Consider the following 16,456-nt stretch of genomic DNA (forward strand, 5'->3'; position numbering starts at 1 on the left):
TGATAAATTAAGAGTTTCCCATTAAATGTCTCAGAAGTATTTTTTTTGGTAGTAACACTCCTCCGAAATAGAAGATAATATTTCTAGATACTATTTAGCAGTCCTTTTTCCGACACATGCAAACATTCCACAGCTGTAACTGCTACGACTGCTGCTTTACCAAATCACGCGTAGCTCCCACTTCAGGTCATGTGACTCCACCTTGTGGTTTGTTTTTTGTAGTGTTGATGCACTGACAATGATACAAAAGGCGCTTTATGCAGTACATTGAATATAGAAGTTTATAGCAGTAAGTATATTCAAACATGAGGATGTAGTACTTGTACACCTCTGAGCATCGCTGTGGGTACAGTAATGAAGAGGTGAAAGGGTTAAAATGAGCTTACAGTATTTTAATACTATATCATGAGCACTTCAAATCTATCGCCACAAAATACAAAACATAATTGTAGTTCTTTAAATATTGCCAGATAATTGGCAAAACTCCGTGTAACCGTGAAATCGTCACAATCGCGTCCCACAAAGCTCTTTTAGCGCCGAGAGACTTCCCGCGCCGCCGCCGGCCTGCGCGCAGTTGGACAACAACCAACGCTCTTTGGTTTCACCGCCGATTTCAACGCCAAATCTACGAAGAATGAGGGACGCGATGGCAGGGGTGAGCTCTACAAGCGGCTCTCCAGCACCTACGGTGAGATCGACCGTGTTTAAACGCAGCACGAAGGCTCTGACGCGCGTGTCAATGTTTGGAGAGCAGACGCAGAGCCGACACGTTCCACCTGCCAGCTCGTCTCCACGTTCTACCCGAGGCCACGGGGAGGCCGACCCCACACTTCACCATTCTTGGTTCGTTGCTGTACGTCTTGTTGAAAGTTCTGTCAGAGAAAGGCTGTTCTATGAGTTTGAGGGGAGGAAGTTGAGGTTTCCAGTCCAGTCCAGTCCTGGCGGCGCAGCTACGGCCCGGTGTTCTGGGAGAGGTTGACGCTCCCGGCAGAACAGGGAGGGAAGGGGAACAGGTCGCCGTTCAGCGGGACGCTTGAGATCTGCGGAGCACAAGACTGAGGCGTCAGTCAGGCTTACAGAGACGTTTGTTTAGGACATTTTCCTGTTCGCGGGAAGAACAAATTCCTTTCACGGAACACTCCGATAAAAAAAGAGCCGAGTTCATCCAGACAAATAAAGAGTGTTCAAAAATGGCCGCCACAAGAAGTTAGCAACGTGCTGCTATACTTTTTTTTTCTGAAGTCATTTTTATCTTTTTTTTCCTGCACGAATGTAAGTCATTTACTGTCGGAAAATTAAGAGCGAAACAGTGGAAAAAAAACAAACACGGTTGAATATAAAATGACAAACGAGTTGCATTTTTAACGATTAAAATCAACATTTAAGCGTCTCTAGTTGATGCTTCAAACCAGCACGTTGACAGGAAGTCCAGAAACAAGGAAATGCTAACTTCCTTAGCATGAGGTGGGGGTGGAGGGTGAGTCCAGTCCTCCGCTGGGGCAGCGAACATGACCTGCATGCAAATAACTGATAACTGGGGAGGGGGGGGCGGACCCCCTTTTTGAGAGAACATCTCAATTAATTAGTTCTGACAGCAGTCTCGTGGTACCTGAGCGTCGTTGCTCCAGCAGAAGAACGGCAGTGACCCGTTTCCAGAGGGGAACTCCGACGGCGCTGTTGCCGGGAGCAAGCAGTCTCCGCCCAGGTGGCCCAGGCTGGCGTCCTGTGGACCGGCAGCGATGCGAGTGCTGCGGCCCGAGCCGGCGGCAGCAGGCCAGATGCCGAAGGGAGAGTTTGAGGTACATGAAAGTGTCAGTGGAGAACCATTCAGTCTGGTAGAACCAGAGCCGGTTCTCTCATACATGCAGCTGCCCGACAGAGGCTGAGAGCTGAGCTGGAAGGAGTGCAGCGCTGGACTGCCGTGAGTGTGTGAGGAATGTGTGTCATTGTGCGAGTGTTGTTCGCACCGCTGAGGGGGGCTCTGGAGCTGTGGAGCCCTGAAGGTGTGTGAGCCAGCGTGGTGGAGTGCTTGTCCTGGCTCGGCGTTGGCGACATGCGCGAAGGACGTCTGATCCGTCGCTTCAGTAACTGAACGGCAGGATTGGAGAGGGAACATGCGGTTGTCATAGTGATGAGTGCTGCCGTCCGGAGGCCACAGGGAAGGGGCGTGTCCCAGAAAAGCGGGTGGCGCCTCGGGAAACACGCCTTCCATCTCAGTAAAAACACTCCCATTAGGTTTTGTGTCTGTCAGCTCCTGCAGGTTTGGAAAAACAGATCCAGGACCAGGAACCTCATGAGGCCGGATCTGGTTGGAAGCCTCCATACAGCCGCCAGCGGTCTCTCTCATCAGAGCCTCCTCCACGTAGGAGAACACGTCATTTGCCAGGATGTGGTTCCGCTCCTCCTTCCCTTTGGTCACCCTAGTGATGGTATTCTCCCAGTTCCTCAGCTCGGCCTCGTCAACATCAAGACCCTCCACACCCCCATCCCCTATGTCTCCTAAGATCTGCTCCAGCGAGTCAATCATGGCTTGTGACGTGAGGTCCGCTCCGCTCTTCACTGGAAGCTGACCCGGCACGCTGAGCAGCACGTGACTGTCCAGGAAGGCTTGTTCTGGGTCCTCTAAGGTGGTGAGGACGGGGAGCGGGGGACTCTGTGTTTGGGTGTAAACGGAGTGGTCCTGCCGGCGGAGGGATCCAAGCAGAGAGGTGGAAGGTACGGGTTCCTCTACTGTGGGTTCCTCACCCGGTGTGGAGAAGACGTCCAGAGAAACATCGTAGAGGACTCCTTCGCCGGTGGCGAGGTTGAAGGGGAGCTGCTGTCGTCTCTGGCGTAGGTGTTCCTCGCCCTCATCGTCTCTGCAGGGGAGAGGTGAAGACAACCAAGAGCAGAATTTAGAGAGGACATCATTCAAACCCAGAAGCGCAGACTCGCCACCTTTCCTCTCCTTCGTCCCCCACCCCTCCAGAACCAGAATCCACCGATATTCCCCACCTACAGCCGCGTACAATCACGAGGTCTCACGCCTACGACTTAGCGCTGCTGGCGCCTGCCGAGGCTCGCTAGTTAGCTTAGCTGTCCTCGCTGGCAGGAGCTCAGATTTCTCGTGGTTTAACCACTCAAAAAAAAAAAAACAAGACCTCAACCTGATTTGCCCACCAAGGCTCCTGTCAGCGGTGGACCAGCCGGCCAGAGGCTCACAGTTCTGGCCTCTGATATCGAACAGACGACCGAACTACGTGGAGTTGTAGGATTGTGACACCGGAGAGGAAGCAGCACCTCGCTGGACTCTGAAGAGGGACAGTTGTTTGATCCCCTAACAGCTCCTGTAAAACGTTAAAAGGATTTTTCTAAACTAACAGCAGGTGAAGTTCCTCTTGAACACGACGGCCTGATGCTTACGTGAGCACTTTCTGGCGAGCGATGATGAAGTCTGGTCTTCCTCCCTTGAACACTATCCTGGCCGACGCCTGAACCCACAGCCAGCGTCCAGTTTTGGTGAGAAGCCTGAAGAATGTGAAGCCGGTGTCTCCGGTCTTCATCACTGAAGACAGAAGACATCAACAACGACATTGATGAGAGGGGAATTACGGGGCGCGAACAGTCGGAATGGCGGAGAGACGTACTCCTGATGTGGTTGTCGGCGCAGTACATCATGTCAGCGGCGTGGATGAACTGATATCCAGATCCTATGGTGAGGAGCTCCTTGTCTGAATAACCCAACAGCAGCTTCCCCCTGAGGAGAGAACACACAAACTCAGGGTGTGTGTGTGTGATTTAACTCGACTGGCTGACCGCCTAGAGGAGACGTACCTGGTGTCGATGCTCATGGGAGCGAAGTCCATCCGGTGTTTGGTCTGGAATATGAGGGTCTTGATTCGGATCTCCATGACGGCAGGAGGCTGAAGAGGTGAAGCCACGGTGAAGAGAGCCAGCGGAGGTTTCCCATCAGCCCCTGCAGCTCTCTGACCGCGCAGGTACTTCAGACGCCCTGAGAAGTTTAGAGCCTGGAGGTGGACGGCACACTTTCACCAGGCGTACGTTGCAATGACTTCTGGAAAAATGACTTTAAAGTGACATTTAAGAACAAGAATCCATGTGAAAATGTTCTAAAATGTTTAACTGATTAAAGTCATTACTGTATATAATATTATTCGTTATTTATATTTATGAACAGAACACTTTTCTAATATGTATTTCATTCTGATGATCAGGATGGTCAGGGGCGTCATGAACCCAAACATCTGAGGGGGCACAGAGAATCTGTGGGGCATCGATGCGCGCAAAAAAATGGCCCAAAGTCAAAACTACCCCCCCCCCCCCCATCAAGACGCCCACACAATCAAGCCCGGATGAACCTGCTAGGATGCCCTTGGGTGACCACACCTTGAAATGCCCCCCCCCCCCCCCCCCCAGCAACAGCGACAACTCCCCAGTGATTGTTCTCACTCATTTTCTTACTTCGAACAGTTGCTAACGTTACCTCACTTTGTAGGGCTAACGTTAGCCCTGGCTTGTTCTAAACGTCAACAGCTAACGTTAGCACCGGTTAGCTAACGTTAAGTCCATCGAGTTTGAGGACGGAAGAGACCACATCCATTGGGGGGGAGGGGGGATTGTGATCTTATGGAAAAATACAGTGGTAACATTTTGATGGATTATATTATTTCTACATTTCACTAAATATGACCACTGATCATAGCTAGATACAAAAATAATAAGTAGATAAGTGAGTAAGTGAAAATGAAATTGTTTGGGGAAATAGAATCATCCCTTGTGCCCCCTGGGTTTCTGACATGACGCCTCTGTAACTGCCTGTCACTCCCACATTAAAAAAAAAAAGTAAATACATAAAAATGACGGTTTTTATTCCAACACAACCGTGAATGGCTCTGCTTCAGGTGTCAGTCCGCTGTTCATCAACACTCTGCGCTTCCTGTGAGAAATAAATGATCTGAAACTTTTCATTTCCTGCGGCAGCCATATTGGATCACCGTTTGTTTTTTTTAAACTTTCAGCTAACTTCTGTGTCTTATGGCATCCGACTGTGTCCCCGGTGAGCAGAGGTTGCCAGAGCATTGGTGTGAGGACAGCGTGACGGCCGGCCCGTTGCAGGGCCAATGTGCAGCTACACAAGCGTGACTCTGGTACCATGAATCCAGACGTGTTGTCCAGGAGGCAGCGGAGGCGACAGCAGAAACTCCTCTCCAGGAAGAAGGAGTTCTCTGGAGGGAGGAACCCTGGCAGCAGCTGAGGGGAGCTGCCTGCCGCCGCCCTGCTGGACTGCACATCTGCAGGAAAACAACATTTCTTGTAAACTTGCAGTTCTCGGTCCTGCAAACCAAAACCCCTGCTGCCCCGGCCGTTTCTTCCAACAGGGCTGAAGGCCTCACCGATCTGGAGGTACATCTGCTGGCCCTTACTGCTTTGGAGTGTGGATGCGATGCTCTGAAGGCCGTAAATGACGTCAGCAGGGAAAGGCTTGTTTACGTTCATCGAAGATAACATTTTACATCAATTGACTTCATTCATTTACATTTTTCCACATAGAAGTCACAATTTCATCTACGCTGGGACAACTTAGACTTATCACGTATTTATTCAGACTTGCTGTCGCCGATCGCACCAGAACTCCATTCAGAAAACAAGCATTTTAAGAGTTGTTTGCTTGTCATCTTGTGGAGAGACGTGACACAGCTGGAATTCAAAATGTGAACAAGCTGTGTTGCTGCCGCTACTTCTGCTTTGTTTTTCATTCGATTATTTTAATCACATAACAAAAACCTGAGAGTGAAGCAGCAGCTGGACTGGAGTGGACGGCCGTGGTCACTCACCTCAGATCACTTCTTATCAGTTTCATCATTTTAAATGGGACAGCCGCCAGAACAAACACCAGGGTGGTTGATTGGAGATATGAATGTGAGCGTTATGTTCGCTGCAGCAGGGACAGGCGAGTGTAAGTCTGTCTTACCTTCCGTCCTCATGTCCGTCTCACAGGACTGGAGACCAATCTGAAGTTGACAATGAAACATTTCTCTGTCGTCCACGTGAATGAGATCGTACACACTCTGGTGGACAACATCGGACTGACAATGGGGGGTGGGGGTGGGGGGGTTACACTCAGTAACTTTTCCCAGCGCTGCACAGACAGATGTGTTACGTGGGTGTGGGGGTGCTACTGTACCTACCTGATGGAAGCCCAGGAAGTCCTGGATGGTCGGGGATGTGTAGAAGACTGTGCCATCTGTCGCCACAACCAGCACAAATCCATTCAGTGACTACACACACACACACACACACATACACACACGTGTTAACAGCGCATCACATGAGGGTAGAGAACAAGATGGCACAGGTGCGCACACACGCACCCCCGTCTCAGTACCTGGAGGAGGAACTCTCCCTCTGAGAAGCTGACTCCATCCAGGGACATATAGCGCCCGTTCCTGCCGTTTGACGACACAGGAGGAGCTGAGGCGGAGTTATTCTGGGGCGCTGCTGCAGCACACAAAAACAACAACACCCTGACATTTACGGGCTGCTGTCTGAGGGATGACACAAGAGATAAAGATAGAAATACACACACACGCACACGCACAGGATTGACTGTTAGTCCTGGTAAATGGTAAGGCTGAGTTCTAAAGGTGCTTCTGACCACATCTTAGATGACCCACCAGGACACAGATGTCCAAGTGTTAAAGAAGCATGTCCTTTCCTTTTGCCACTGGGTGGCGCTATGACTGAAGCCCCCAAATTGAATGGCTTCCTCCTTGGTCTAGCTTGATAAAGGTCTAGCTCATAGTTTTAGCAAAATCCTGCAGACGAACGGCTACAAAAACATCATGACATCATCATCAGGTCTGACTGCAGGTCTGATGGACCAGGTTTTTGGTTTAGCTGATAGGTTCCACTTCTTCTTCTACTGGCTTACCGCCAGCAGCGCGCGAAACGTTTCCTGTACCGCCGTCTTCTGACTGCGGCATATCACCAGCTGATGGAAGCTTTTTTTTTTTTTTAATCAACATTTCCATATTTCACTTCAAATTTGCTAGGCAGTTGCCATGGAAACGTCACCTTTCCGATTCCATCAATCTTTTCTAATGCAAAAACTTCAAATGTGTGAAACACCATCAGAATCAGAGTCTCTGCTGATGCTGCATTTTTGGGGGAGGAACCTGATAGGCTTGATAACTTCAAAGACTCCTCTGTGGTGCAGAAAGAGTGTCCTACAGGCTGATGCTGATGCTATCAAACAGTCAACCTAAGACTGGCGCACTGACGTGAAAAGTGCAGAAATCCTTTTCCTCGGCAGGTCCCAGGTCTGTTTCTATGGTTTCGTTCTGATCAATCGGGGCAGAGCAGCGTTTTCCACTTTGTTGAAAAAAGGAAAATTGGAGCAGTTTAATCTAATCTGCGATCAGCTCTGCAATACCTCCTTTCCTTTCCTTACAGTAATGGCTCTATGGCACGCTAACCAGCTTCCTCTCCCTCCTCTTCTCGCAACCCCCCCCCCCCCTTTTTAAAACAAACCCACTGGATCTGCCTCTCGTCTCCCCCCCACAAACCCAGGAATTTCCCTTGACATCTCGGTCAAGAGCAGCTTTCTACGCGTCCGGTAACTGAAAGAATCCAGGGTTTGTTGTTACAGCCTGAACTGTGGCCAGTTCGGGGGAGCTCACCGTGTCGCCCGGAGCGACGCACCACGACAACACCGACGTGAGGGACCAACAGTTTTAGTGAAAGCTCGACCTGTCTCTCATGTGGAGTTGGACATGAACCTGAGCTGGCCTCCCCTGTGCCCCCTCGCCTCCCTTTCACTTCCATCCTTTCCTGCCGCCCTCTTCTGCTCGGCTGACTTTCCGAGGAAGAGGGTTCACACGCAAATCACCTCGGCAACACATGAGGGGAGGGGCCAGGTTAAACGCCTCTGACTCAGTGGAAACAAGGAGAGTCAGGCTTCAAGTCCAACAAACGCTCACGCTTGGAGTGTTTTGAATTGCTGGAATAAAATAACTCAAACAGACCATCTCAGTTGAGCAGGTGAGGGGACGGTGCTGCACCGCCGCTGCTTCGTGCCCCTGAAGTCGTCTTGTGCCTTCAACTAATTTGGAAAACACTCCTAAAGGCCTCGCTCACACCCGACATGAACCATCAGCCCTGGCCTGACTGAGCCAGTCAGGCTCTGAGCCTGTTGCTACAGTGAGAGGGAATCGCCATGGTAACCTCCAACCCAGCAGCATCACCCGGGACTCAGTCAGAGCCGACTGGAGGAAACACGTCAAGCAGCCGGAAACTCCTGAATCCCTGCATTTCCAGTTATTAGTGAAGCGAATTTTAAGCAAACTGAGGAAATGTTGCAAAAAGGGGAAGCGTGCGTTTGCATGAGCCGGTTTGGGGCGCGTCGCCTTCAGGCGGCCGTCTAAGTGCTCTTTGGTGCCGGCTTGAATTGAACCTGTTGCTGCTGTCTGGGGCAGGAGACAAAAGTTTGGGGAATGAATGGGAATAATGTGCTGGATTTGTTTTGAGACTTGCTTGATAAAAATCCAAAAAATATTTTTCTGCACATTTTCTCTCTGTTTTTTTTGGGGGGGGGGGGCAGCGTTAAATTGGCGGGACTATTTTAGGGGGTTTGCTTTCCCCCGTAACACTTCAGAAGGTGAATCTACCCCCTTGCAAATGTCGTTGGTAGAAAGCTAGACTCAACAAAAGATGACCAACAATAGCACTTCCTCATCCTCGTTCCCTCTTGAACATTGGAAACGCAGCTACATAAGTCCCTCCCTATGTTGTGCACTCTCACCTGGACTGTTCCGCTGTGTTTGCACTGCAAATGCGATGTCACCTCAATCTGTTGATGACAACCTCTGAATCTGGTCCTAGAACGTGCCTGTGCACCTCCACGCACCACAGCGCCACCTAAAGCTGCTCTCCACTCCCACATGTGTCCATATATTTTTTTCTATTTCTATGTGCACACCCCAAGGAGCAGCGTTGCATCTCATTGTACCTGGTATAATGACAATAAAGGCATTCTATTCTACATACATGAAAGATGGCATGACGACCGTGCGGAGGCTATTTTTGAAGTTTTGTGGTGTGCAGCAGCAGCATCAGACACGAGGCCTGAGCCTTAGCGCCGTTACTCTGCCTGAACAAACATCCTCCACAATCAGAGGAAACTGCCGAGGAAGATTAGACGCAGAACTAGAAGACAAACGGGAGGCCAGTAAGGACGCCTGCTCTCCAGAAACAATGACAACTGCCACTCTTTCGTCCCGGATCAGCGATGAAGTCGAAGAGTTCGACACAACCGCAACGCAACCTGAGATCACGCCACTGACCCACACACCAATCCTAAAATGAGAGGATGCCGAAATAGCTTAACAGATGCAGTGTTTATTTGATTTATAACATTCCTGCTCTCCGCCCGCTGTGTTCCTGCGCAGCATTTGGACTAAATGTTAAAACTAGAACTCTGTGTGCTGCACAACCAGGAAATTAACCAGCCTGGAGGGTCAGAGGTCACGGCTCTGCTATTTCGCGCTGTTAGATGAGGTGGGGCAGAAAAGACACACACACACACACACACACACACACACACACACACAAAACCCCCAACAAATCTACTATAAAAAGACTTAACCGTCACCTCTTTGTGTCAAGGAAGGAAAAGGTCAGTAATTTCTTTTAAGAGGTAAGAAATAATGGGAGCTCAAATGACAACGAAGGACCGAGGAGCACATTCGAGTTCGCCCCAAGTAGAATAATCCTAACATTCACAACCCTGTTTTCTGTGTTTTATTCTACAAATCTTTTCTGGTCATAGTTCTGCATAGTTGTCACAGCGATCATCACCGTAGCAATCTCCCGAGAAATTCAGACGTTTCTGTCTAAAATCAGGATTTCTGTTAGCATGTAACAAACCTGGTTTCCCTCGAGCGACAACATTCAGGTCAGCTATGCAAAACTAGCTTATGAGCAAATGTAGCAACCTGACATGAGGCCAAGTAGAGTGAACCACGTAGATCCAGTTGATGGTGGATCAATGCCATTGGGGCCTGAAACAAAGGGATTAAAGGTAAACATCTAAATAATTTGGACAGCATTTGTTAAAATTATGAGATTAAAAAAAGTTGTAAAGTTAACATATCTTTTAGTGTCCAATCTTAGTTGCAAGCTAACGTTGTCTTTTACTGTTTCATCTTGGGGCCAAGCTAACGTTGTCTTTTGGTGTTTGGTCTTAGTGCTAAGCTAACGTTGACTTTTACTGTTTCACCTTGGTGCCAAGCTAACGTTGTCTTTTGGTGTTTGGTCTTAGTGCTAAGCTAACGTTGACTTTTAGTGTTTCATCTTGGTGCCAAGCTAACGTCGTCTTTTTGTGTTTGGCATTAGCATTAAGCAAATGTTTTTGTTCTCTTTTAGTATTTGGTTTATTTTTTAGCTAACTGTCTTTGGTGTTTGTTCTCAATGCTAATTATCGTTCCGTGTTTGTTCTTAGCTCAAAGCTAACGTTTCCTTTACCTTTTAGAAATCTTTCGTACACTTTTGTTGTTTTTAGTTTTAATCAAAATCTCTTGTTCTTATTTCAAAGCTATTGTTTTCTTTCCGTGTTCCTCCTTAGCTATGTACATTTGAATACTTGAAGTGGCCCACATGAGACCAGACATATGATCAGTGGCCCCCAGGTACTTTGGGTTTCAGACCCGATTTACAGATGGAGGACTCAGAATAAAGGTTGCCAGACAATTAAACTACAGAACAGATTCTGAATTGAGCTTCAGATAATGAGCCCTTTTATACTTAAAAACAGCAGATGCATTATTGATTCATAAATTCTTATACCAGTTGCCTGTAAACTCCAACACACATGTCAGTTTCTTCCTTGTTTTCAGGGGTGTTGCATGTTAAACATTAATCACCCAGACAACGGCGCGTTTGTCAGAGCGAATTAACTTCATAGTTCAGGGCTAAAACGTTCACAGCCAAGCTACTGTCTTCATCTGTTGGGCCTCAACAACTTCAACAAGCTTTACATCTCATTTTTACCGCTCCTCTCGCCACAGAGACCACATTGGTGAGGCCATTTTGTTGAGCTGGATTCACATTTTGCAAAGATCCGCGGTCTGTTACAAACATCTCCATCACCAAACAATCTTATGGCCGTTTATTTATTTTTTCCTCAGGTGATGGGGTCAATCAAACAGCAGCCTGGTTGAGAGCCCTCATGTCGTGCCGCCGTGGCTCGGAGCCTCCGTTCCTCCGCCTTCCCTCCTCTGTCGTCAGCAGCAGCGATCGGCCGGCTGATAGCAGAGCCGGAGAGGTGCAAAACAAAAAGAAAGGACAGGGCGACTCTGCCGCCGCCGCCTGGTGTCAAACCTGCGACCAGAACAGCAGCAGGTACTTTGAAGTAATCAAGCGGGCATCTGTGGCTGATTTCAGACAACCAGGGGAGGAATTTTGCCATCAGCCTGACTGCGTTGCGTTACGCTCACAGTAACAGTTCTTAACCCTGCAAGTAATTTCACACCCCAAATGTAACATGATGGAAGTGTACAGTGGGCTGGGCAATTTTGAACTTTAATCAAAACCGTAACATATCACATACGTGACCCACAGCGGTGGTTGGCAGGTGCGAAGGTTATTTAGTTTTATCTGATGGGGTTAGTAAAAGGACCTTCTGTTCCAGGCGGCTGCTACCGGCTCATGTTGCATCAGCCGCAACATGCAGGGACTCCGCCGTTTCCCTGCCAGCACGCCGACGACTCATCACCCAGGGTGTCGAGTTACTTCTCTGCCCCTAAATACACACAAAAATTACAGATTCTTCCGTGCAGCTAAATCTCACGTCTAAGTTACCGCAAATATGCGCCTGCTCACATCGTCATCGCCAGACGGCGGATTCTAGAGGAGAATCTGAATCATGTTGATGTAGGGGCTGGGGCTCAGCGAACCCTCTTGGCACGGTGCTCTGAGGGTTTTAGGGTAAAAATAAATTATAAACTATAAATACGAACAACTGCAGTGGCCTTTGACCACCAAAGTCCATGCAAGCTTTGGAGAAATTCACACAAAGGTGCTCCTGAAATATCACAAACCATGAAAACGGGACAGACGGGCCCAAAAATATCAAGACAAATCGAAGTGACAGTCCTACTTCGGCCTGTTCACTGCTGAGCCTTGTCATTTACCCGACTACACTCGAATGCATCAAACTGAGCTATTTGCTACATTTCAGGAGGAAATTATGGAGCCTGAAGCCACGCCTCAGGTGGAGGACATCATCAGGGGTCGACTGCAGCCGTCAAAAAACAGACAGGGAAAATCAACGGCGTGCAGACAAAATCAGAGAACCTGACAGTTTTGAGTCAGACTCAGACAGAAGTATAAATACTTCAGAACACGGGTACCTGCGTTGGCTCAGGGTGGACTTTCGTTACACACTGACACACATCGCATATCCATACACACAGAGGAGGAGCAGGAGGAGGCCACTGACCGCGGTGGAAGTAACTCTTGACCTTGAGGTATCCCACACTGAGCCGGAGCACCGACAGCTTGTCCAGACGACCTCTGACCTCCTCTGAGAAGGGCAGCAGGCTGGTCAGGTAGTCCAGCTCTACATTCAGACGGTCCCGGTGGCGTTTGGACGGGTTGGTCTTCACAGGTGGAGGCTGAGCGCTGGAGCAGAAGAACAGACGACACCTGTGGTCATGTGACTGCTAGGTATTTCAGACCACTCAGATATTCTCATCAGTACTGGATGTTGCTGCATCGTGATAGGAGACCAGATATTTATACGGTGATAAGCCTTTAATTACATCCTCGTTACAGCCGGTGGCCTCCAGTCATGCGTCTATTCCACTACAACCTATCAACATCGAGGTATTTGCTAAAAATATTGTAGTACTTTCTTTTCTGCCCGGCTGTTCAGCAGGGGAAACTCTGCTGGGACTCGGTCACAGACGCTCACTGATGGCAGCACTGATAACGAACCCAATATGGTTAGACCTCCAGTCATGGAGCCCCCCAGGGAAGCTCTGGGCCGGGGGCTCCTCTCAAGGAGTCACCCCCCCCCCCCCACACACACACACACACACACACACACAAATGTGCCCCATCTCCCCTGGCAGCAGAGATATCTCCCCCTCCTCACGTGTGTCTTCCACTCGGCCTGTGTCACGACTGCAGCACAATTCCTCTCCAACAAGTCTGAACACGTGGCGGCGGCGGGTGTCAACCCTCCCTGACTAAACACCCGGACGTGAGAGACAGGCAGACGGACGCGCGGCGGGAAAGAGACGGAACACAACCAGAGGGACATTCAACAGTGGGAGACGAGTGATTTACAGCAGAGTGGGTGGTTGAGGGGAGGGTGGGTGGACGCCGCTGACAGAGCAGAAGTTAATATCAGTGACCGTGGCTGAAGGCTGAAGCAGCGGAGGACAATTATCGTCAACTCGCTACGACTAAAAAGTCCAGACAGACGGCTTGTGAGTTCAGACGCCGTGAGGTCGTTAAACATCAACATCAGGCTCGCTGACTGTCAGTCAGCGGGATCAAATCACACAGGGAGGACGTTCAGGGAGCCACCATGTGATCACAACCACCATAATAACCGTCATTATGCTGTGTATGATTTTACTTTCTATCACTGTGTGTGTGTGTGTGTGTGTGAGAGAGAGAGAGAGAGAGACCTAGTAGCAGCTGTGGCTGATCAAGCAATCATCATTATTGATATCTGCTCTTGAACTCAGTAAAGAATCGGGAGTGAAAACCAGACGTGGATGGAAGGCTTTACTGTCGGCACTCAGCCCAGTGACGGTTCCTGGCCTCCTCCACTCACCAATAATCAGTATCGACCCTGATGAGCGGCAGAAGTTGTAGGACTCATGAGTACTTAGTACCCCTGAATATTGCAGTATTTCCCAGTATTGTCAAGGTACTACATGTTGAGAGGCGAGACGACAACTACTGGACGGATTTACAAAATAACAATGAAACCAATAAGACACACGTTTCTACATATCTATAGATAGACTTTATTCCCTTACTTGGGAAATTCTGTTGTTAAATATAAAACACACACACACACGTGTTTGTGTGTGTGTGTGTGTTTTGTCACCAATGTTCTGCATCCACACTTCACTCTTTACGTTTGCAGCCATATTCAGGGTCACCGCCATCTTCACCTGCTGGCTCGCCTCCGGAAACGTGACGTTATCACCCTTTGCCTTCCAGCGCGTTGCTGAGGGCGACCTACCTGTCCCCCGTCCGGAAAAATCACCCCGAGGGCCGCCGCTGAACGGCATATGAGCTGCGGGGTGTTTGTCCCCTCGGTGGGCTCCCGGGAACCCTGAACGCAACACTTGTTGAACATTAAACGCACCTTTTCTGAACGGGCTTCTTCCTCCTCTTCACCGCGTAAACTCCTGCGTTGCCCAGCATCGTGGCTCTCGAGTTTCTCACGACTCTCAGCGTTCAGGTCGAAGTCAGATTTCCGAACCTCCAGACACGCCCTGAACGCCGCTGTCCGAACGCCGGGGACATGAGCCGTCACAGGTTGTCCCCTCCGCGCTAACAACCCAGATTCTGAACCCCGCTGGTGTTCTTTTTTTCCCCAAAACGGGGAAACTCCGCGGGGGTGCGCGTCTGAGCGCAGCCGGACCTCCGTGCGCGTCACAAGTTCAGCGCACCTCCGACTGGCGCTCCATAGTTGGTGCGAACTCTTTGTTTACTTCCCCGCGTCCTCATGCTGCGAATGCGGGGCTGCGCTGCTCCTCGGCTCGCTCGCTTCTCCCGGAAGAGTCGAACATAAAGTTTCCTTCCTGCTCGGCTGCCGCCGCCTCCCGTTGACTAAAACCGAACCTGCACCTCCATCCAGCGGCGCTCGCTGTCACCGCAGCCGCTGGACGAGTACCGCTGCAACAAGGAGTAGTACTAGTACTCTCAAATACAGCACCAGCACTGCGATATAAAATACTCCATCAGTAAAAAAAAAAAAGTACATTTCTGCATGAAATCCATCTGTGTCCTCTTTGAAGAAACAAAAATAAATATCAGATTCATGAGCTTTTTTTTTTTAAATGTCTTGGAAAATGGAAAAGAATGTTCCTTTTTAAGATTCCTGGTGTTTTCCAGTTAGTATAAAATCCAAATATCATAATATTCATTAAAAAAGGACACCGGCATTAGTTATTTGTAAAATCCATCACACACCCCTCACTCCAGACGGGGCAGTACTTCTACTACTTCAGAAACCTACATCCAGATCAGTTGCTTGTATTTTTAAAGGATTTTATATATTTTCTGGGTTTGTTAATTGTTTATTCTGAGCACAAATATTGTGATTATTTGTTACCAGCATAAAAAAACGTAATAAAAGCATCAGTACTGGAGCCAGATGTGAAGGACGAACTGAGCCGCCTGAATACTACTTCAATATATTACTAAAAATCAGTAAAACATTCAAGTCATCCATCGTCATCTTCCGCTTATTCCTTACTAGTAGGGGTCACGGGGGGTGGAGCCTATCCCAGCATCTACGGGCGAGAGGCGGGGTTCACCCTGGACAGGTCACCAGTCCATGGCCGGGCCAACACATAGAGACAGACAACCATTGGCTCTCCCAGCCACGCCTACGGTCAATTTAGAGTCTGGATTAACCTGGTCCCCTCTTGATGTCTTTGGACTGTGGAGGAAGCTGGAGTACCAGAGAGAACCCAGCAGGAACAGGGAGAACATGGAGACTCACCCAGAAAGACCCCGTGCTGCAGCCGGGGCTCCACCCACAACCTTCTTGCTGGGGGGCCTCAGTGAGGACCACTGCTCCACCGCACAGCCAAAACATTCAAGTATTCTTTGCAAATATTGCAGAAAATTGAGAGGAGAGAATTCCTCAGACTCTTTATGAGTGCCTCCACCTTCTGTGCTGATTCAGTTTGCACACTTAAAACCTGTGATCGAGGAAACGCAGACGTCCCCTTGACAATTGAGGCTTTTAACGAGTTTGCTTTCCTAACGATTGAATCTTTTTATTTTAATTGATTGATCAGTGCGACGTGTTTGGTCCTCCGAGTGAAAAACTGCATGACTGGAGTTGCAACTGTTTACTGCAGCCGTTTAAAGTCTGAATACTCACAATTGAAGTATTACACTCTGGGTAATTGCAGTACAAAGGTTATTGTGATTACACACACACACACACACACACTCTCTCTCTGTCTACTTTCCTGTGCAGGACTGATGATTCCAAGTCTTTCCACACACTTCGCTGTTGTGCTGCAAGAAAAAGCAGAACAGAAAGTGGCCATCAGTTCGACTTCTTCAAAGTTGAGTTTGGGACTGAAGACAAACTGATTTGTGTCAGTGGCCAAAGAAGAGCTGCTATGATCTTTTAACGACTAAACCAGACAAATACTAGCAACAGTGGACAGAAGCTGAGTACAAGTACTGCTTT

The 16,456-nt window shown here is 49.0% G+C and overlaps 1 protein-coding gene and 2 long non-coding RNA genes across 5 annotated transcripts; 2 read left to right on the top strand and 1 right to left on the bottom strand.

The window, feature by feature from the left end:
• Positions 1-267: 267 nt before the first annotated feature.
• LOC147243632 (aryl hydrocarbon receptor-like) lies at positions 268-14,832 on the bottom strand. Of its 3 annotated transcripts, none has more exons than XM_086187265.1 (11): positions 14,387-14,832; positions 12,497-12,678; positions 6,386-6,495; positions 6,189-6,278; positions 5,972-6,086; positions 5,152-5,291; positions 3,814-4,007; positions 3,627-3,736; positions 3,403-3,544; positions 1,610-2,858; positions 268-1,040 (listed from the first exon to the last, which is right to left on the bottom strand). In XM_086187265.1, exons 1-11 carry the CDS (start codon positions 14,443-14,445, stop codon positions 951-953), a joined length of 2,481 nt encoding a protein of 826 aa, XP_086043391.1. In that variant the 5' UTR covers positions 14,446-14,832; the 3' UTR covers positions 268-950. The 3 variants fall into 3 exon arrangements, with proteins under 3 accessions (XP_086043391.1, XP_086043390.1, XP_086043392.1); XM_086187264.1 differs by having other exon boundaries at positions 6,386-6,498; positions 14,387-14,830; XM_086187266.1 differs by lacking the exons at positions 12,497-12,678; positions 14,387-14,832 and adding an exon at positions 9,993-10,003.
• Positions 1,296-4,356, top strand: LOC147243633 (uncharacterized). The gene is made up of 3 exons (XR_015110373.1): positions 1,296-3,694; positions 3,803-4,037; positions 4,215-4,356. It is a non-coding gene; the product is annotated as an uncharacterized LOC147243633 (long non-coding RNA).
• On the top strand, positions 11,188-16,346 carry LOC147243634 (uncharacterized). Its single transcript, XR_015110374.1, has 3 exons — positions 11,188-11,397; positions 12,236-12,723; positions 16,238-16,346. It is a non-coding gene; the product is annotated as an uncharacterized LOC147243634 (long non-coding RNA).
• Positions 16,347-16,456: the final 110 nt, after the last annotated feature.

Source organism: Aulostomus chinensis, chromosome 19 (genome assembly GCF_037954235.1).
Source record: "Aulostomus chinensis isolate RoL2024-O1b breed Wild chromosome 19, RoL_Achi_v1.0, whole genome shotgun sequence".
NCBI lineage: Eukaryota > Metazoa > Chordata > Actinopteri > Syngnathiformes > Aulostomidae > Aulostomus > Aulostomus chinensis.